The sequence below is a fragment of the Protopterus annectens genome, chromosome 3.part0 (assembly GCF_019279795.1).
Source record: "Protopterus annectens isolate FY-2018-M chromosome 3.part0, PAN1.0, whole genome shotgun sequence".
Taxonomy (NCBI): domain Eukaryota; kingdom Metazoa; phylum Chordata; order Ceratodontiformes; family Protopteridae; genus Protopterus; species Protopterus annectens.
In genome coordinates, this window is record NC_056731.1 from 225,954,927 (window position 1) to 225,977,533 (window position 22,607).

A 22,607-nucleotide genomic window follows, 5' to 3' on the forward strand; every position below is an offset into this window, starting at 1 on the left:
AAAGAAACTGAATTTCTTCACTGCCTGGATGTGCTGCATACTAATATTTCAAATTCAATAATCTACTAACATTTGTCAAGTCATTTACAACCTGAAAATGTGAAACACATTGTGGAGGGACAAAGCCCAAACCTTTGTTCAATACAGCTATTTTTGCAGTAGAAAGAACATAATCAGTTAAACTAACTAGTCTATTATCTTGTTCTCCTTCTATTTTATTTGCAGCAACATGGTGCTTATTTTTCTTTTATTAGAATGCTTTCTCCCTCAGCATTTATTCTTTTGTCTTTGTATGAACAAGGCTCTGTCTCTGCATACTTTTCTTTGCTCAAAAGGGACATTTTTTTATTATTTCAGACTATTGTTCTTGCAGTTTTTATTGAATGGTTTGTCTCTGTGACCTTCTTATCCTTGGGTTTGGATGTTAGTTGGGATATACTGCTGACACCTTAATGGTTATGAGCATCAGCAGGGCTTAAGGTTCAGTGTTTCCAAAGTATAGACAAACATTCCACTTATGCTGTACTTAAGAGGTATAGATGTGCATGTGCGTGTGCGTGTGTGTGTGTGTGTACACACACACACACACACACATATATGCACACGCATGTACATGTACACAGTGCATTAAATAAAATATCAAGATTAATTGTTGTGCATTATTTGGCTTTTAAGTCTGGGATATTGATCTACATACAAAACTGTTTTACCAATCACTTGTGAGCTTTAATGAGGAAATAATATATATGCATATTGATGCAGATACTGTTCCTTCTTAGCAATGAAGAAAGCCTTTCTGTAGGGTGAAACAGGCCTGGTGTTTTCCTTGTTTTGTGTGATTACTAGTAATAAATATGTACATTTTCAGTACCATAGCTAGGGTAGGTAAAAGGGGTCAGCTGCCCTACGTGCAAGCTCTTAGGAAGCACGGCTCAGTAGATCAGGCACAAGTGCAGTAAAGGTAATCATTTAAGCAGCCATAACTGCCATCATGGAAACTTCAATGAATCTGTTTAGTGTGTGTGTGTGTGTGTGTGTGTGTGTGTGTGTGTGTGTGTGTGTGTGTGTGTGTGTGTGCGTTAGTAACTGTAGCAAGTAGCTAGTATATGCTCTTTGCTATAATTTCAGAACAACCTTATTTGGTCCCTCACTTTGGGTTAAGGGGGGTGCCAGTCTGGGAAATGCCCAGGGTGCCAGTTGACAACTTATGAATTATGAAAGCTCATTCTATTTTTTAATGCTATATTTTCCATAATGGTTTTGGACTGTACATGTTTTCTCTATCTATCATGATAGACACAAGATTAAAAAAGCATATCCTCAAAACTAATAAAATATATTGATTTACTTCTTAAATACTGAATTATTTACACACACGATAAATGGAATATGTATGGTTTTGGTATGTGTAACTCGTGACCTAGCTGGCTATCTTGTGTGTTTGCATTTGTGCATGTTTGTTTGCATGTACACAGATACATATACACACACACACATATATATATATATATATATATATATATATATATATATATATATATATATATATATATATATATACTACACGGACACAAACATGTACACATTAGCAACATTATGGATGTCTTACTCTTACTTTAGAATCTGGCTTTGTCATAACTACATTCTTAAGTTAATTGCTATGAGTATTTTTTTGTTATCCTTTTATTATTAGATAAATAGTTTCACAATTTCAGTCAAAAACAAAATGTTATAACTTATATAAAAATGTGGATTTTGTGTGGAGGGCAAGATAAAAATAGCAGAAATTGTAGAAAAACTGCAGGTACAATTTGCCAGTAACAAAGCATGAATCAGTCTGAATTATTTCGTAAGAATTTGTATAACCTTTCCATACCATTTTGCATTGTGATACAAGTTTGATTATGATATTACTTCTTATATGCTATGTGAATATGACACTCCAGAAAATAAAATTTAATGAATTAATGTACAACATAAAAATACTGTTTCTAAGGGCCAACTACCAGCAGCAACAATGCTTGTATGTGAAGATTACAGCTTTTTTCAGGTTAAAAGAAGCAATATTTACTGTAGAACTGCGTTTTTAGACAGAGGATGGTTAGATGTCCAAATAATAAAACACTGACAGTTTTTAATGAATAACTAGAGTTCTAAATATTTGCTTTATTACCTCACTGCAGAACTTATTTTCATTTCACTCCCCAGAGCTAAGAGCTTCTGCTCTTTCCTCCATATGCAAGTACTTATGTCTATGACTGTACAACTATTGGCTCTATTACTAAAGACCAAGACTGCAGGGTTAGGGAGCTATCAATGGGCTTTACCTGTAATACTTGTAAGAATAAAACATCTGCAGCACCGGTGCAGCGGAGGAGAATTGTCTGTGTATGATTCCATATTTTGGTATGTCTTTGTATTGTCCAGCTCTGCAGAAGCTTTGAAAGCTCTTCTACATTTTATCATCAAACTTTCATCCATGGTCATCCCTGCTAGTGTAATACTATGCATCATTTACAAAGGATGAGGAGAAGAGTCAGTGGCCACTCAGTTCCACTTTGTCTGGACAGCCCTATGGACTGAGGCTCAACACACAGACTATGGCCACTAGTGGAATAGTTGGGATCAAAATCCGATGGCAATGATCTGGCATCAGTTAAAGATAATTCATATTTGAACCATATTATACACAAACTAGCACATTAATGTCCTTATCTGTATCAGTGCACCATCATTTGATTACAGCCTTATCAACAATACTGTTACATTAACAGATGTTAAAATAAAATGTTAACAACTTACCCCAATAATTTTTGCAAATATAATGCCTACAGCAGGATAGACACCACCTGCAATTAATGATGCAAATATTCCCATAATGATATAAGGCCACTCGGGTTTATTCATTGCAAGAACTCTGCTGAAAGGCACTTCCTCAACTTTTTCTTCAACCTGCAGAAAAAAGCATTGTTATTTTTATAATGTAGACAGCTTTCCTCCAAACACAAATTTTCATTACAAAAATGACCACAAAGTATTGTTTTTGATGACAGAAGTGTAGTTTTGACAAGCACTTGCCCACTATTTAACCAAAATACCATTTATAACATTTGATGAGAAGTAGCCAGTCACAACCCAATGTTTTATGGTTTAATTAAATCACTTCCTAAACTGGCCTTTAAAAACAATTTATCTACTGAACTAACTGTTAGCTCTATATTCACCTCCTGTGAATTATTTATTTCTTCCCTTTCATGGGGGTACTTTTCTGTGACTTGCCATTTTATCTTTCAGTTATTCCTGCAGCACCTGTAGTAGTAATACTTTCAATTATGAAGATTTCAGTAAAAATTGCAAATATGCAACCCATTTTTCAATGAGATTCAGAAAAGTTTCTGCAGCCATGTAAAGTGCCTACAAAAGGTAAGTCAATTTCATGTGATCACAGAAAATGTAATTCAGAGATATTTTTTCTGCAAAGAGGAAGACCACTTTATCTGTTAATTTAGAAGTGTCTGAATTGCCCTTAATTATGACAAGTTTTAAAAAGCACTTTGCTGTTGTAATGCATTGTCACAGGTGCCCTCCTCATTCACACACACACACACACACACACACACACACACACACACACACACACACACACACACACACACACACACACACACACACACACACACACACACACACCTCCCTCCACTACCTCTCTATTGAGCTTTGCTAAACTTACCAGCAAAGCAGTTTGTCCTTTTGACATGAATGGATGACCACCATCCTTTGACTATGTTAATTAATATGACCAGCTGCTAAAAATTGCTTTTTTGGTAGAATTCCCTTACCACAGACATTTCTGGGAACAGCATATATTTAATTAGCATTAGCCACTGCCCTGGAATGTCTTTACAGCATGGATGGTGGGATGGCTCACGGGAGTGATTTTTCAGACCATGGAAGATTACGGAGGCAGACCTATCTTTGAACCATGGGTGGTTGGCTGATTGCAGTAGTGCTTATCACTTGCTGTAACCACCATGGAACATTACGGAGGCAGACCTATCTTTGAACCATGGGTGGTTGGCTGATTGCAGTAGTGCTTATCGCTTGCTGTAACCACCATGGAACATTACGGAGGCAGACCCATCTTTGAACCATGGGTGGTTGGCGGATTGCAGTAGTGCTTATCACTTGCTGTAACCATTTCTGAAATCTAGGGATGATGTTTATCTTTTTTGGTACTATGTTATTTGAATATTAGGCAGTTTGAATTAGTACTCCCAGTTTTAGCCAGCAGTTCTCTACAGTTACCTAGAATTAGTTGTGGAAGGGTGTCTCTATCCTGGGGTTATGCAACTTGTAACCCCTTACTCACTCCAGCTTGTAAATTCAACAGAAAGCAAATACTGAAGTGATGAATTTCAACTATATTGTTTTAGTGCTACAACTTTATCTTGGATAAAATTTACTGAGCATAACTTTTGCATGTATGCAATTATAAACTCTTATGTTTACCAGTTCTGGGAAACCTGTAGGCATAAGGCACACAATTTCCAGGTGAGTTAGTTGAAGGCATGTTGTTTAGAAAGACTAATTCCTGTGAAATATTGGCTTTAATCCAAATACTAAACATGTTATTATACCCTGTAAACTATGTCTCCAAAAATATAAAATGAGTTTGAATATTAGAGGCTATTACTACTTATTCAAAGTGTGATATCTGCAGAATGCATTACATGCAGGATTTACAAGCACGATAGGAATGTGTTGACGTAGTTTGCCCTTTAATAACAGCTGCTTAGTCTGCAATGCTGACTTTGGTGACTTTAAATCTTCCTATGATTTCATGGCATCTCTTTAAATCTGCCTATAATTTCATGTCACTACTTTGGCTGTACCTTTGTCCTACCTACTGTACTGAGCTGTTGGACTTAATAAAGTCTCTCTTTAGAGCTCCACCTTCTGATGCACACATTTCAGTCTATGCTCCCTGTTTACTGCACTTAGTGATGAAGCAGCTGTCAAGAAGATATTAAAGTACTTTTACATTTTTTTGGTTCAAAGATATTAAAGTTAGTTCAGAGCAAGTAGTTTGTTTTCTCATCTAACTACTATAAAAATAACATTCTCACAGACTATGCTATAAACCTTTTCACTGTGTGACAGCATCTTTTTTTCACTTATGTAATATCAGTGCACCTTTCCTGAATTTTACTGATATTTGTTTTATATGCCCTGCTTGTAGCCTGTACAAAGTTATGGTCCAACATTTCAGAGATAGACTAGTATACCAGCAGCCAACATGAAACTAATAGAGGTTTACAACTAGAAAATTGATAAAGCAAAAACATATTTACAGATACAAGGATATGCTAAAAAGCATATATTTACAGATGCGAGAATATGCTACAACGTTTAATTCAAGAAGCATTCTATAATGTAAAACCATGCATAGAAAAAATGGAATTATGTTTAGCAGAGCTTTTTGTATAAGATGTAGCCATAATGACAGAGATGGCTTATGCTACGGGGATAGCAGCACATTACATAAAGAGGTATTTATCAGCTTGGATATTCCGATATATTTAATTCACATTTATTATTATTATTTTATATATACAGCCACAATTTATGCATCAAGGTATAACACATAAGTAAGTTAATTATACCAACAAACAATAATACCCCCCAAAGCACATATGTGTACTCCAGTGCAATACCTGGAACATCCACACAGTTTAGGCAAAATAAAATACATCTGTGATGAATAATGTTTTGGGGTTTGTTCTAATATCAATGAAGTTTATTAAACACATCCATCCGGGCTCGTTTTCAAGTAAACTTTCACTCAGTTAATGTTTTACACATTGATGTTTGAGTATCCTTGCCAACTAACTTGTAAGTGATTAAATATAATTTACAGTAAAATGGAAGGAAGTCAATTTAGTAGTAATGTAATAATTTCTTGCACCAGCTATAAACTTTAACAGGAATATTACAGGGGTTTTTATCAGGTCTGGATCATTACCAATTTATTATTTGTTCAGGGTGTAGTTTAAGTACATAGAATGCACTGGTTAAGCTCAGAGAACAAGGACCATAATTCCTTGTAATACACAAAGCCTTAGCAGCAATATATTACCAGAGTGTTCAGAAATGATGTACACATTTCATCAACCAACAACTTTAAAGGTTGTTAAACATTTCATGTTTTATGTTATGTAGTTCAGCATGGGTACTTCAGAGATTGCAAACACCAGGAAGCACATGTTGTCTTCAACAGTGAGCAAAACTCAGGTACAGGAAGTTCAAATGAGGGTCAAATGACGCATCAATCCTTGAAAGGAGGTAAGAGTATCTAGTAGGTGCAGAGACAGGTGAGCAATGAGCTCTTTGGCTGTACTTAAACATTCTTTCAAACTGAGGCAGATGTGAAGCCCAGCACAAAATCCAAAAGACAATGTTGCTGACTTGTAGAAGAACAAGGAAGTAATGTGTTCTGCATATTTCTATCACTAAGAAATGCTATTTATATTTGTATGGTTTCTTATTACTGTAAATCTTATCCTATTGTATAATAATTTTTGTTTAGTTGTTTGCTGTAGTAATTTTTAATTTGTTACTGGTGCTTTTCTTCCTGGGCCTCCACTGAAAATGGGTTATTCTGACCCACTGGACTTTCCTGGTCAACAAATGTCAATCAATCCATCAATCAATCAATGTGAGGAGATGGTGTTAAAAATGTCTACCCTTACTTACATTTGATGTCCAAATCCAGTTTGATAAAAAGAACTGATGTTTTTTTTTTCCTTTTTTTACTTTGTTTCCTGCTTTATGTTTATTATTGGGGTAAGAGAAATTGCACTTCTCTATGTTCACTCTGATCCCAGGATGTTTCTGCATTTATATAACTACCCAATACAATACCACTGTTGTTATTGGCTAGTGCTTTTAAGAAGCATGCAGAAGGAAATGAGGACTGGAGGGGAAAAAATGTTCAACTCACCAAAAGGACAGACCAGACAGGCTCAGTATATCTTTCTACCACCACAAAATGTTATACGGGGAAAATTAGATGAAGTTTCTTCCTCTTGTACAGGCTGTGATTTATGAGATATTTTTCAACTGTTTTTCTAACAGTTTTTCTCACTCATTACTTGGGGTAGACTAAGATACTTCTGAAAAAACAGATAAACTATATTGCTTGAGAGTACCTTTTAGTGGGCAAGTACCATTTCTGACAGAAAGAATAACACTCCCTTGGAGAAAACACCTGTGCCACTTTCTTCCAGCACGTATTTTCTGAAACTAATACCTCCACACTTCCTTTCTGTATCTGTAAAGCCATTTACACTGGTGAATACACTGAACAAAGTGCAGAAGATACAAATATCATCTACAGTCTAACTATTAACAGTGCTCTGAGCACCTCCTCAGTGGAGAGGATTATTTACTCCCACCACCTTTAAAATCATGACAAACAGAACCAAAAACTGGCTGCAAAATGAAGCAGGACAACTGATTGCTAGAGAATATGATGTCTCATGCCGTTAAACAGAAAATGTATACCATGAGATATAAAGAATTGTGCACCATGATTACACCACTGCATCACAGGCTAAGTGTGACATATTTTTTTGTTTTCAACTTATTCCACGCAGAACTTCTGCTTGTAATATCTTTTGTTTTTTTATTTACCTGATTTTAGTTTATAGGATCATGTATATTCTTACTCAGCCTGAATTACTCTCAGTATTTCAGAATAAAAATACATCCTTTCCATTAACTGAACACATTGGATATGGTTACAGAAAGTGTTCGGCAGACGGAGTGATGAAGTGAATGGACAAGGGAAAGATGACTTGTACTGGTCAAAGAATCTACACATAATTTCTAACACATATGGCAAGGAATAATGAAATAATCAAAAAGGTTGGAGGTGTGACAAGCTGATAAAGTGGGGTGTCTAGGAGGGAAGGAAGCATTAAAATTTAATCATAACACATGGAAGGCTTTTTTTTTTTTCCATAATAAATCAATGAACTAATTGCGTGGACAATCAAGTTTGTTTTACATGTGAACAATAACATGTCTCCATCTGCAATCTAAATAAAAACAAAAGTCACGTACTTACCATAATAAAAGATATTTAATTCATGTCTGATCAGTGCAACATGTCGGTCCTTGAGCAGCTTGTCAGATCGGTCTCTGCAGTATTAGTGCTCCAGCCTCAAGCCTCTAAGAATTATCCCTCCCATAATGCACCACTTCCCTCAAGTTACCTCAACTCTTGTTTGACACCCTAAGACCAAGGTATAGATACTTTAGCCTGAATAGGGAGTAAATAGCCTCTAACCAAAGAATCCTTCTGGTTTAAGAGAATAAGGAAGGGGGATTGTCATATCAGAGGGACATGAACAAAAGGAGCTATCATTATGCAAGTACATAACTTTCATATCCTATTCATTCAGTCCACCTGATCTGACATGGCCAGAATCCCAAGCTATGATGCATGCCAGGTGGCCTTATGACAAGGCACCCTTCAAGATCTGCTCGTGCCATAGCAGAGCAATCCAATTTATAATACGTGATGAAGCTATGCATGGAACGCCATGTGGCAGCTTCAGAAACTGCATCCACTGAAGAAGCTCTGAAGGCACCAGTGGAAGCTGCAACAGTTCTAGTAGAATGAGTCCTCATTTTATAAGTAAGACTCTTGCTGATGGCTGTATAAATAAGGGGAATATAGTCTAATAGCTGGAACTGGAAAATAACAGTTTTGAAACCTTCTTGCCCAGTTTGTTAGGGGCAAAGGAGATAAACACCAGTCTGTCTTTCTTAAAGGATTTAGTTTGGTGAAGGCAGGAGTGCAGTTGCCTATGCACATCCAATATATATAGTATGAACTCCTTTGTATAGCTTAGAAAAAAAACTGGTAAAGAAATGGACTGAGAAATATTCAATTCAGTAGAAACCTTGGGAAGAAAGGATGGGTTTGTTCTTTGAGAAACTATCTTTATGGAATGCTAAGAAAGGAGTAGAAAATAATAATAAGGCATGGAGTTCAGAAATCCTTTTGGCTGATGGGATATTTTAGCTTAGCAGAAGAGGCTGGTTCAAAAGGGGGACTAGTGAGCACCTCCACGACACATTCAGATCCCAAGGGTGGACTAATCTCTTGTGGGAGGTCTCAGTAAAAAGGTTCCCTTAAAGGCTTTGCAGATTTTGTGAGGCTAGTGAATGCTCCTGGAAGCCAGTATATAAGCTAGAAATAGGATGCAGGTAAACCTTAATGATGGAGAAACTAGAGCCGGTTTTAAAAATAGGGGCAGGGATTAAATAATTTATGTAATGTTGCTTAGGTTATATGATATATAGCAATATATGTGAAGTATAATGTTTGTTAATGTTAATTTGTTAAAACAGTTTGATTACTTTTGTATAAATGTAAATTTGCCTATGTCACAAGTGCTAATTCAATAAAGGTGTTAAAGAGAGAAACGAGCACATGCTGTATAAAACTGGAGCCAACAATGGTCAGTGTTCTGTGCACAAGCCCAGATACAAATATTTTCCATTCTCTGTTGTAGACCTTACAAGTAGAAGTCCTCTGCGAAGCTGTTAGAATTCTGACCACTTCTATAGGGAAGGCATTATCAATGGTCATCACTGGAACTGGAAAAAACAACCAGTTAATTTTAGGTGGTGCAAGTCTGGGTGACTCTTCCTAGAGGGGTGTGATATAAGATCTTGAGCTGGATCCAAGGGCAGAAAGGCTCCTTGAGATGAGGTCTTACATAGGGAAAATGTATCTATCCTGCCCAGTAGGGGGCCTATGAGTATAATTGTTGAATTCCACCTCATTGTTTTCTACAGAAATCTGGACATTAGGGGAAGAGGTGGCCAAGCATAAAGAAGCCAGGGGCCATTGCTGTGACAAACTGTCCCTTGGTGGCTGTCCTGGAAAGGGAATCATGGCAAAGTAGCTACTGCATTTTGGTGTTGTACAGAGTGGCAAAGAAACCACAGCAAAGAGTGCCCCAGTGACTGAGTGCTATTCTATTACTGTATTGAGGGACTACCCATGAGTCATGAACCAATCTCAAGCAACTGAGTATCTGTGGGATGTATGTTGCTACCAGAAAGAGGTTCAAGGCTACGGCCCATTGCCATATCCTCATTACTTCCTGCCATAAAGGGTAAGATCTGATTCCTCCTCCCTTGTTGATCTACCAAACTACCATTATGTTCTCTGCTTGGATAGATCTCATGCCCTGCTGAAGGCAGTCATGCGACTCCTGCAACAGTAGGAAACTCCCCTTACCTCCAAGACATTTATGTGAACATTAACCTCATTTTCTGTCCATAGAATTTGGACCATTCTTCCTTCATAATTTCCCTAGTCAAGGGATATTTATTGCAATATAGCAATATAGTGGTCACAGTCACTGTTGGGGGAAAAGGATGAAATAATCTGCCAGCTTGAACCTTTGAAGATTGAAATCACCACTTTAGATGCTTGCTTCAAGAATATGTAATAATTTTGGTCGTACATAATAGTGAAGGTGCAGTGACCACTGAGCTTGAAGAAGCCACTGTAAAATCTTCCTTAGAAGTGAGCCAGGTGGAACATACAGAATTATAAGTGGGCTGCCGACCATAGCTGGCTGATTCTGCATTTGAGACATGGTTGCCAATTCACCTCAAGAGTGAAGCTCGAGATGTGAATCTTGGCATCCATATAAAAAAAGAAAAACATAATAAAGGGTTATGACTGGAGACCCAATCATTTTTTGTACTGTATGAAGCTTTGTCAATTGTACTACTAGTTACAGAGGAAAAAAAATTGCTGAGTGTTTTGCCAGCATTCAAAGAGCACTGTCAGAAAGACAATGTTAAACATTCTGTTACATTACAAAACATCAGGGACATATTGCTGGCACAAACAGCATGCAAAAACAATTTGTTTTTTGTTTTGTTTTTTCAGTTCTGCCAGCATCATTTGCTGGCCCCTAACTGGGAAAAGCCGAAAGACTAGCAGTTTTAGTTGCCTACTGTGAATATAAAGCATGGGGGCGCTTAACATTTGTTAAGACTGGGTCTCATACTTTAGGAGGACAGATTTCTCTTTTTCACAATACTGGAGTGTAATCACCACTATCTATGAACTACCTCAATATTAATGATTTAATCAGGCATAACACTCTTAACCCCTCTCCACCATCAGCCTTGGTTCTCAGAAGCAGAAAATGAACTGCAAATTGTAGAGTTTGAACTCTGTCTGGTGGAAGAGAGGTTATCAAAATAGTGGTATCCAGGTGGCGCCTTATGAAAATGCTTTTTTGAGTAAGCTTGAGATCAGACTTTTTCAGGTTCACTGATTCTGCGAAACTGGCAAAAATGAAGAATGTAGCTCTTGGCCTACAAAAGAAACTTCCACTGATGGCACACAATAGCCAGTTATCCAGATACAGGAAAATCCCAAAAATTGTAGACGGGCTGCTATGGCAGCTATATGTTTAGTGAGTACCCTTTGGGCAGTGGTGAGACCAAATGGTATGACTCTGAACTGAGAATAAATAAATCTTATTTGGAAATGTAGAAATATCCTCAGCTCTTTCACTATGCTTATGAGAAGGTAAGCATCTTGGAGAGCCAAACAGCACATCCATTTACTCACTCTGAGACCAGGTAGCATTGACTACAAATAATATCCTGACCGTGTTTAGTCTGGTGGGACTTCTTGGATGGTTCTTTTGATGAGCAGAGAAGTGCTCTCTTTCAGTGGCTTTTATCCAACTGGGTGGAATGCCTGGCAATGGGCTGCTGGGTTGGAGAATAGTTACCAAAAATGGAATGCAATAGTCCATGGATATTATCCTTCTTACCCATTTGTCTCATTATGGTGGCCTGCTACAATGCCTGGTAGAGGGAGAGGCAGTCCCTGACTGTCTCCAGAGTGAGCAGTCAGGCAGACCTTTAGGGATTCTGAGGTCTTCTGTCTAAGAAGGCCCATGATATCCCTGTTTCTGTGGACTCCCTCAGCCTCTGGGCCTGTGTCCACTGAAGAGGCCACCTCTGTTGAGGCTGACTCTGTTTGAAAGAGAGTCAGTTGATGTTTGGACTTTCAAAACCAGAGTGAATGAGGTTCTTTCTGGTTCCTATTCTAGGTTCTTTGTGGAACCTCAAACTTCATCAGAATAGCAGAAAGGGCCTTACCATCTTACTCAGTCTTCTGTATTCTCTCTTTCACAATTGGGCTAAACAAAGAAGACCCCATCAAATGGGACATTAAAGGCTATACTGTTATAGTCACAGTCATGCACAGTATCTCATGGTAATGCCAGTCCCAGATGCCCTGGTCACCCCGGTTTGTGACACTGGACATGGTAGTCAAGGTAGCTTCCAGTTGCTTCATGGACTCTATTGTTAGGAGAGCTTTCAGAGTAGATAGGACCTGTTGGGACAAATCTCTCTGAAATCTGTTCATATGTGTGGCATAGCTCAGGGATCTCAGTGCATAGATGCCTGAAGCTTACCATACTTCCCTAGTCTAGACACTGCCCTGGAGCCTTTGTTGGGGGAATGGATAGAGATAACATCGTCAGAAGGTTCTCTTTTTAGTGGCTACCATCAAAATGTTGGTGTCAACTGCAGAAGATCTGGCCAGGTATTGTTTATCTTTTGGTGGATGAATTTTGTGCAGCTTACATGAGACTGTCTCACAGATATCAAGCTCCTCACTGCTTAATCAATCAACTCATCAGCTGAAGGTACCACCCAGGACATAGTTGGTGCCATCCCATAGGCCTCAAATAATACCTCCTCATCTGGCTAGGTGATGATGGGGTTAATTGGTCAGGCTTGCCTCCTGCACAATAAATCTGAAATTTCACCAAATAAGGTGCCAGCTGAAGGGGACTGTGTGGATCCCTCTCAATCCTCAGAGTCAGTATCAATGGTGGGGACTCCAGTGGAGAGCCTGTTTCCTCTTACACATCCTCTTTTTTGGTATATCAGGGGATGTGTCTCCTGATTCCTCAGGGGACTGAAGCTGCTTCTGAGCAGAGGTTTGATGCCTACAGAATGGACTCATTGGGTGGAACAGCAATCTGTTGGTGCTTGTGGATCCACTCTTATGGGAGGAAATCATACTTCCCAATTCCTGTAAGGCTGAACCAACCTTCACCAGATCTGAAGATACTGCTCCAGCTGTTAAATCCAGCCCTCCCTCTGGAGGGGCAGACATCACAGCAGTAGGGACCCCCAAAGGCATGAAAGTTGAAGGTCTAGATAAGGGAATCAGTAATGAGGACTCAAAGGCAGAGGATTCTGAAACTTTTTTTGGTTTGGCTACTTCTGGGTCAGGTAGCAGGAGGCCTTTCAGTATCAGCTTGTTCATCCTGTCTCAGACACTGCACGAGCTTCACAATTAACCGAAGATGTGGCAACCTCAATAAACACAGAGGCCATGTAATTCTTGAGGTGGGTTTTATGACTGCACAATGTACATTTGTTAAAGCTAGCTTGCTTCTCCATGTCTGTATGCAAATGCTAGCATTCAAGAACCAGCTATATAGCAAACATAATTCAAACTCTACTGTATAAACTATCATGTATATTATACCTATGAACTCTAAATATATATGTAGCAATATCAACTATCTGAAGTATTTAACTATGTAGGATTCAACTACCAGTAAACATTTTTAAACAACAACTCCACATAGGAAAAAATCACACGATCATAATTATCACTGAGAGAAAGTGGCTAATTAGAAAAAATGGTGAGGAAAGGCAGAGAAAATAAAGACGCCATCTCAAGGTCATCCTAGAGGAATGAAAGAAAACACTAACACAGACCCGTGGGCCAAACATACAGTATTAAGAATTGCAGGGAAAAATGTGGTGAAGCACTTAACTGCGCGAGATCACATCCTTATGCTAATGCAACAAACAAGATTTGCAGTAAATAATAAATTGGTGCATACACATAAAACAAAGTTCATCCCTGTCCATTTTCAAGTGCAACTTAGATTGATGGAATGGAAACTGAAAATGTATCCTAGGACTGCCACTTGTACTATTAATGGACAGAGGCAGCTCCTAAATGCTGTGTCCGATTCATGGGTCCCCTCAAATTATCTATGGTATGATTCCAGTTATTCTCATCAGGGGTACAATTATCGATCATGGGATGGGTAAGGCCAAACTGTAACCAAATGGCATAGGTTACTTCAAGCACAAAAAGAAAAACTGACTAGGTTTAAAATGGCCCACAAGGCCAACTAGGCTAGAACTTCCCTATGAATCTATTACGGGAGGGAGAATTCTTAGAGGTGCTTGAGGCTAGAACACGGAGTGTCAAGTCGAATATGATAAGCAGCTCAAGGACAAACATGATGGATCAGACAGACTGAACAGGATCATGCTATTTTAAATTTCTTATATTTTTGCTAAAAAGATGTTTTAACTGAGATATGAGGCAGGGCTAGCCACCCAGTGGTGTAAACCTTGGCTCTAGATGTGTTGAAGTGACATCCCGACCCCAGGTGCAAAAATGGGAAAAGGGGTTGTGGATGGATGTTTTAACTAAATTGTTATTTTAAATCAATGAAATTAAGCATATTCTCTGTTGTTCAGAAACTCATCTTTATCTGGTTTTCTGTTTGGTGCTCTGTTTTCTTCCAGGTACTGTAATGGGTTTTTAAATGGTTCATCATAAGAACATTTTTCTTGTTAAAGATTTTCTGTCAGTAGACGGCATTTATTAACATTTATTTCCATGTTTTTAATTCAGACAACAAAATAGCCATTATGTTAAGAGCCAATACTGTACTTCAAAAAAGCTAATCAAACTGAAAAGCAAGGTAAAGAAAAATAGGAAGCAGATGTAATATTTGATGCATAGATAAGAATACGGCTGTTACAGTTAACATTTATTTTTACTTTATACTCTACCTTTACTTTCTGTTCCTTTTTTGGTTTCTTGGCACTTTTCCTTCTTCTGGTGGAGGCTCTGCTACTCTGACGTCTGACTGAGTTTCTTCTAATAATTTCTGATTCAATTTCATTTATTTCATCTGCATCTTGATCACTGATGTCCGTTTCACTTTCTAATTCATTATCAGTTTCTTCATACTCATGTTCATGTTCTTTGCTCTAAAATGCACGTAGATTAAAGCAGGTTAGGAAATTTTCCTGGCCTATACATGGGTTGCAAGATAAATCAGTGCATTGAAAACCAGCTGCTTATTTGGGTCTGCTTCACATGACTGAAATTTCATTTGACTGAATTTCATTTGACCCAGACCAAAATACCTAATTTTCAAAATACTGAAAACTCACTTGACTGAAACTCATAATTCTGAAACCTTACAATGCTACATTTCAAAATATTAACTTGTAAACCATAGACGTGCACACTTACAACACCAATGACTAACTCTTTCCAGAACTTAAAAACTACTTATGTAACCTCTTAACAGAAACCGGACAATATAAAACCAAACTAGGTGGGGGGGGGGGTACACCTTCCACACCCCCTAACTATATATATATATATATATATATAGATATATAGATATATATATATATATATATATATATATATATATATATATATATATATATATATATATATCTCAACTCCAGGATCACACTACAGTGGGGAAAAGGGCATATTTCTTTTACTTACCTTACAGTAGTCTACGCACTGCTACTACTGCTGGGAACAGACAAAACATCCTCCATATTACTTGAGATACTTCCCATAAAAATGTAAACAGACATACCCACATTTAGAAACACTACAACACTACTTTGGACATAACTATCAGTATTCTGACAGTCAGCACTATAAGTTACAGCAATTCTTTTTATCACAAGCAAGTCACAAGAGAAGGCATCCACACCATGTCTATGGCTTACAATTCAGTATAATGAGATTCAGTCAAATGAATTTTCAGTATTTTGAAAATTCGGTATTATGGTCTTGGTCAAATGAAATTTCAGTCATTGAAGTAAACTCGCTTATTTATGTGCAGCACTTAAGCAGTGAGGCATTATGGTGTGTGTGTTTTTGCTTGTTATATAATGGCATTATTATTACAAATGAAACAACCAAGCAGAAGTCCTAAAAGAACAGAAGTGCACTGTGAGATTATTAATACAAGCACTTCACCCTTTTTTTTTAAAGAAACCCACTGTTCACCTCAGATAACATTTCCTCTTTAAATGTCTTTTTGTGTAGTAAAAAACACACTCGCTTCTACACAGCAAGCATAACTAAGGTTGGCGAAGTGGGTAGCTACCCTGGGTACGAAGTGTTAGGAGATTAAATTGTCTGATCCTGACTGCTGTTTTGTCCATACTGGCTTTTAAATGTTGGTATAGGCAAGTGTAGTCAAAACTGAGCAGCATAATCTTAATGTGTGGCATACCTCTCAGCTGTCCAGATTTTTGCACAATGTCCAGATTTTTGCCTAATATTTTTTTTGTCTGTTTCTCAAAATGTGTGGGTTCCTTGACTTTTATGGCACATCAGTGAGGATTGAATTCACAAAAGAATGGTAAGCATTTCTTTTTTAGACTTCACACCCCTAAGAAAATGCATGGTAACACAATACCTTTTACTCTAGCAACTTTCTAAGTTTATAGGACTGATATTTAAAATTTGTCCCTATTTTTGGGGCTTTGTCCCCCATTATTTTTGGCTTTGTCCAGATATTTTATGCTAATAGGTTGAGAGCTATGATGTGTGGTCTGAAGTACAGCAACTGTTTGGAGTTTAAACTGAAAGTTTTATATACATTTTCATTGCTTTAATGCTCTGTGTAGCAATTGCTCACTCCTCAGTGATGTTGAAGGGCATCAGCTAAGGAAATGACTCTGAGCACTAGATGAGCCGAATACAACTCTGCTTCTATACTTTTAAATTAACTTATATTTCTTAAGGCATCGTTTCTGTTATACAATAAAATGATGCTCCTTACCTTTATTCCAAATATAGACTGATTAACTCCATTTCAGCTCAAACCAAAACAAAATTAAGTGGAAAAATACTCTCCCAAAAAACAAGTAACACTAATTGCCCAATATGCTAAAATCCTCCTAGAAGGAGACATTCACCCTAATCCTGGCCCCACCTATTACAATGAACATCAAGACAATTCTCTTCCACACACTGCTCTACCCTCCAAGGGTCGGCCCCAACCCCAGTAATCTAATTTTATTGCCATTAATGTTGAAATCACAAGTAATAAAATGGTTGAACTACATGCCTGGATCACCCTAGATCAGGGATATTCTCACTGTAACCAAAACTTGGCTTAAACCTAGCATAAACAAGTTACACCCCTTGGCTATAATATAATTGGTAATGACCATATAAAGTGAATACATGGTGGCACTGCTTTAATATTTCCCAACAACTGCCACATTTCCCCATACAACAAACAGTACCAAAATTCAGTTTAGCAGAACTTATTACTTTCTGGAAATTAAAAAATTATAAACAAATATATATTATTGTCTCTTACATCCCTCCTGGTAACAATACAGCTATACTGGAAGATGTCCTATATTGGATATCCATAACAATTCCAAAAGAAAAAGTACCGGGTGATGTTAATATCAACTGCTTGCATAAAAACTCTAACTTCCCTACACCTAGTGTGATTATATTAGGTTTCACACAACTAATTAATAGCCCCACACATTGTAGCAAGACATCAAATTCCCTATTAGACTGTATCCTAGTATCAGACCCTTGCAAATATACCACCTCAGGTACAATGTCTGACTGTCTTAGTGATCATCTCCCAGTCTATAAAATCAGACATCTCACACATCCACTTAAACAGCATGTTTATAAAATGACACACTACCTTTCCAGATTTAACTCAAAAATGTTCATTACTACCGTCATCTTAATGTCCTGAAAATCCTCCCCTTAGATGATGCTGTAAATGAATTCAGTACAGCTTTCCAGAATATCCTAAATAGCCTTGCACCCCTTCTCTGGAACAGGCTCCCCATCTATGTGAAGCAGAGTTCCTCCCAAAACACAATTAAAGTCTAACTTGGACAATTGGATGGGGGACAGGAAATGTATCCCTGGCTAGGCACCTATGTCTCTAATGGACACAGGCAACCTGTAAATGGTTCATCTCCCAGGCCCCTGCTTGTAAATGTTTCATCGCCCAAACCCCTGCTTACACTTATCAAGGGTATCAGAACTTGTCAGAGATTTGGGATGCATGGCTAGGCTTAAAAAGGCCATTGTGGTCATTAACCTAGTAACCACCTATGAACTTATGAACATATAATCTCCTAGAAGGAAGACACTAAAATAAATTGTGTAATTTGGCTACCCAAAAAGAGTAGAATTCCACTGCAGGATAGGGAAATAGCATGGAAAGAATGGCAAAAATATAAAACACCTCAATATCTTGAAAACTTCAGAATGCTTCACAGTTGTACTAAAAACAAATTAATGAAGACAAAAAAATAAACTATAATATTTTTCAGAACAATAATAAAACATAACCCTAAAAAATTCTGGACAGCCATCAAAGAAATTTTGCATCCTTGTCTTCAGTATGTACCTGACCAAGCATATACAGCAACTAAAGCGACCTGAGAGGTTCCTTACAAAAAGGATACAAGGTGTAACAAACCTGCCTTACTAAGGGCATCATAAAGCCCTTTCCCTCTTCTCAGACTCCTATAGATTGCTGAAGGGTTATCTACGCCTGGCTTACAAGGCATTGCCTGCATATTCGTAAGTCAAACAGTACCACAAATACATGGTCTAGGGAAATATTTTTTGGAGGTAGGCCATGTTGTCAGATGGCAAATGAGTGTGGAGTCATCTGAGGGAGGCCTGTTGTGTGGATGAGTGGAGGATGTTGGTGAGAATGTTAAAGAGGAGGAGACCAAGGACAGAGCCTTACTAATCTTTGATTATAGACTGCTAATGATTTAAAAAGCATCGATTGTTACAGTCTCATTTACAGTAACACAGTCAGGGTGTAGAGGACTGTCTTGCCCATAAAGAATGAAATAGCTTACTCATCCTGAACCTCCAAAAGATATAAATAACAGTATACAAAAGAGGTTACATCCCAAAGACTAACGATATACAGATGTACAGGCATGGCAGCTTGGTGCAGCTACTGTAGCAGTGAGAAATTTGAGGATTTTGTGCATGATAAGTACAAGATTATCAGAGGTCTTCTCACACAAGCCATTTTTTGCTGGGTGGCCTTACTTCCTCTTGCCTTCTTCCTATATCTCCCAAAGCTTCTTCATCAGACTGTCCTTTGCTTTTCTGCACACATGTGCAAACCACTGTAATCTGTACTCACTGACCTTAACTGCAGTTGTAGCTACTTTGGCTTCTGATCTGATGTTCTCATTTCTTCATTTTTCCCACAGTATACATCCCACAACCCATCTGAGGCACTTTGTCTCCATCATCTCTAGCCTCCTCAGCTGGTCTGCCTTTACTGCCCAGGTGTCTGTACCATGCAGTAACACTGTTCGCACCACAGTTTTGTACACCTTACTTTACAGCCTCTGTCACACATGACCCCTGGCAACTGGAAAGGCTGGAAATGCAGAAAGGAACATTTTCAGTATTGGAAATGAAAATGCATCTGTTTTTCAAGCTTGCTTGCAATGAGCCCTGTTGCAGAATTTGTTCAGTTGTCTGCATTGAGGCAAATAGATATACTTGAGGTATTCCCTACAAGTCAATCAGTTCTTGGAAGACCACTCTTTCAATTTCTATTTATGAGGTTCTGCCCCAGTACTGCTCAACTTGTCTGCCACTATAATTTCCTCTGATGGAATGTAAGATGATTGGAGGTTTAAAGAGTGCTGCAGAGCTACCTCCCAAGCCATCATAGTCAGCCTGCATAGATGGTAATACCTGGTGCCCCCTGGTTTATATACTGCATCACTTGTTTATATAATGCATCACTGTGTTGCTGTCTGTAATCACCTGAAGAGGTTCTGGGGACCACAGATGAAAACAAAAATTAAGGCATGGATCACGGCCATCATCTCTTTGACATGTATGTGCTTTGCTATGTCTAATGAGTTCCAAAGGTCTTGCACCTTTGCCCCCATTAGACATCTGAAGCTACAGATTGACTTGTAATATGAGAAGAAAATGTAAGAACTGGATTTAGGGCCATTTACTGTCTCCCCTAGTGTAGTTCCTTTTTGACAAAACCCAAAATTAGAATCTGAGATTCCAGAAGATGAGAATGTTGGGCCCATGTGGGTTTTATTTTATAAACCACTGAATTTGTCTCATGTTTAACCTGGTTAGAGGAACCATAGGAGGCACAACCCCTAGAATCCCGAGCTATTCTGAGACTGACTAGAGAAGCTCAGAAAAGCCGTTTGGTGGGAGGGGTTTAAAAGGTAGCCCCTGAACACAGTTCTGCTTGACAGAGCAGGAGGATTTTTGTACATTTATCTGAAACCCCAAATTCATAGGAAGAAGCAAAACCCATGTTAAGGGCTTTTGACATCTAGGAAAAAGAATCCACAAAGATAAGTAAGTAATCTAAATCATGAAATAAGTGAATGCCACACAATCTGCAAAGGGCTAACACTGGAGCCAGACACTACGTAAACGCCCTTGGAACTGTAGATAACCCAAAGGGTAATGAAGATAACTGATAATGTGAGCTATAATAATGTGAAGATAGGCATCCTTTAAATGTAATGTTACCATAAATCTCAGAGGAGGGAAGAGAGGTAACAGACTCTGAAGGGTCAACATTATGAATTTTTGGTGCTTTCACATACAAACTGAGAAAGGAGAGATTTAAAACTGGTCTCCATGAAAGCTCTTTCTTTAGAATCAGAAAAATTCTGGAGTAGGGGACTGTGTCCCTTTGATCTAAAAGCACTGGTCCTAGGACTCCTAGGAAGAGCAAGTGCTTAAGACCCTCAGATAAGGAGGCATATCTATCCAGTGCCAAATGGAACCCTCATGAATCGCTAAGAATCTGATACAATCTGTTGTCGTACAGGAATGTACAGAGTTTCTGGGACAGATTTAGGGAAATAGGGGTAGGAGGTGAGGTGGATGGAATGATGACAGCCATTCTGAAGTACTAGACAGTTCCTTTTTGCAAAGCATCCCTGTTTGTTGTTGTTGTCCCCTTTCTGCCATCTCTTTCTTTGTTCTGTTTGCCCAGAGATGGCAGAGATTGTTTTTCTTAAAGGAAGTAGTGGATTTGGGATGTTTGTAATGGTGGACTTAAAAAATCATGGACTCTCCCTGAAGTAATTTCCCTCTTTTCTTAAATTATTTGAGGTTCTGAGCAGCAGACAGACAAAACAACACCTCCATATCTAAAGAAGAATTTGAAATTTCCAACTTACTTCAATCAGCAAGCTTCTGGTTGTGTAAACAGGCATATATCATCAAAACTAACAGTAACAATGGTCCTAGACACAGTATCTACACAATCATATATACTCTTTAGGACATGTTTAGACACTTAACTGAACTGGAAGTTTTGACTCTATCCTTCAGTTACTGCTTGCTTGAATTTTATTATTTGTCAGTAATTGCAGGTGTGGGGGCAGCCCCATTCTTTGATTTCCTGTCCTTGCCTATTTAAGTGGTACAGTTTGAAATATTTTCTGCTTAAAAACCTCAGCTTTGGCTGGCTAACATCTAGCTGTATTCAACTGGACGTATAAGAGAATTTAAGTACCTTTATCTGCACTTTTTTCAAATAATATAGTATTTAAATTGATTTAACTGTGTTGCATGATTATTAACTGAACTGGAAGTTTTGACTCTATTCTTCAGTTAGTTTTGAAACTGCCCGCCCCTCTTGTAAATTTCTGTTTGGATACTCCTTCTGGGCCCATCTCATTTGCTCAATCAACTGAGTGCAGTGAGATCATATTTTGATTTCAGGCACTCCTACTGTGTACAAGGAGAGCACCTGGGAAAGAGAACAAAAAATTAAGCTTGTTTCCTGCCTTTCCTGTTAAGTGGTCTAGACTGTTTGTAGGCTTCTGAGCCCCCAAGCCCTTCTGTCTTGGAGGGAAGCCTTCTAGCTTAGTTTTGTTTCTTATAACTAGCCAGTTTTCCAGTTTCAGCACTCAAATCGGTTTCTTTGAACTCAGCACTTGTTCAGAACTCATTGTAAGCACTACATAAGCTGCAAATTACTACAGCACTCAACTTTCCTCACTTGTCTAGTGGAAAGTAATTTTTAGTACTTAATAAATAAACACTTATCCAGGCATGTCTAAGGGTCAGCTCCCAGTGATTTCTCCTGTCTACCTGATTAATCTGGGCATCTTGGGGCAATGCAGCAATTGCCTCATGTACACAGACAACCCCCTCCTCCTACCACCCAACACTACAACCTGTGAGAGATGCACTTATATAGCCAAACTGGAAGCAAAGCTCTCTTCACCCAAGACTGGACTAGACAGTCAACACTTGCACCACACCACACTCATCACATAGTCCCTCAAAACCTACACCACCAAAACACACACATAGAAACACAAAACACACACCTACATTCACGGAGGCTCTCAATAAAAACCAGCCCAAGCATCAG

At 38.2% G+C, this 22,607-nt stretch overlaps 1 protein-coding gene across 1 annotated transcript in view; it reads right to left on the reverse strand.

Moving 5' to 3' along the window:
- Positions 1 to 22,607, reverse strand: part of LOC122796318 (ATP-dependent translocase ABCB1-like) — a 329,590-nt gene that overhangs the window by 114,883 nt on the left and 192,100 nt on the right. The window contains exons 17-18 of the mRNA XM_044064705.1: positions 14,956 to 15,156; positions 2,803 to 2,952 (exon numbers count right to left, since the gene is read on the reverse strand). Of these exons, the coding sequence (XP_043920640.1) occupies positions 2,803 to 2,952; positions 14,956 to 15,156 (351 nt within the window). The remainder of the gene's footprint in view (positions 1 to 2,802; positions 2,953 to 14,955; positions 15,157 to 22,607) is intronic.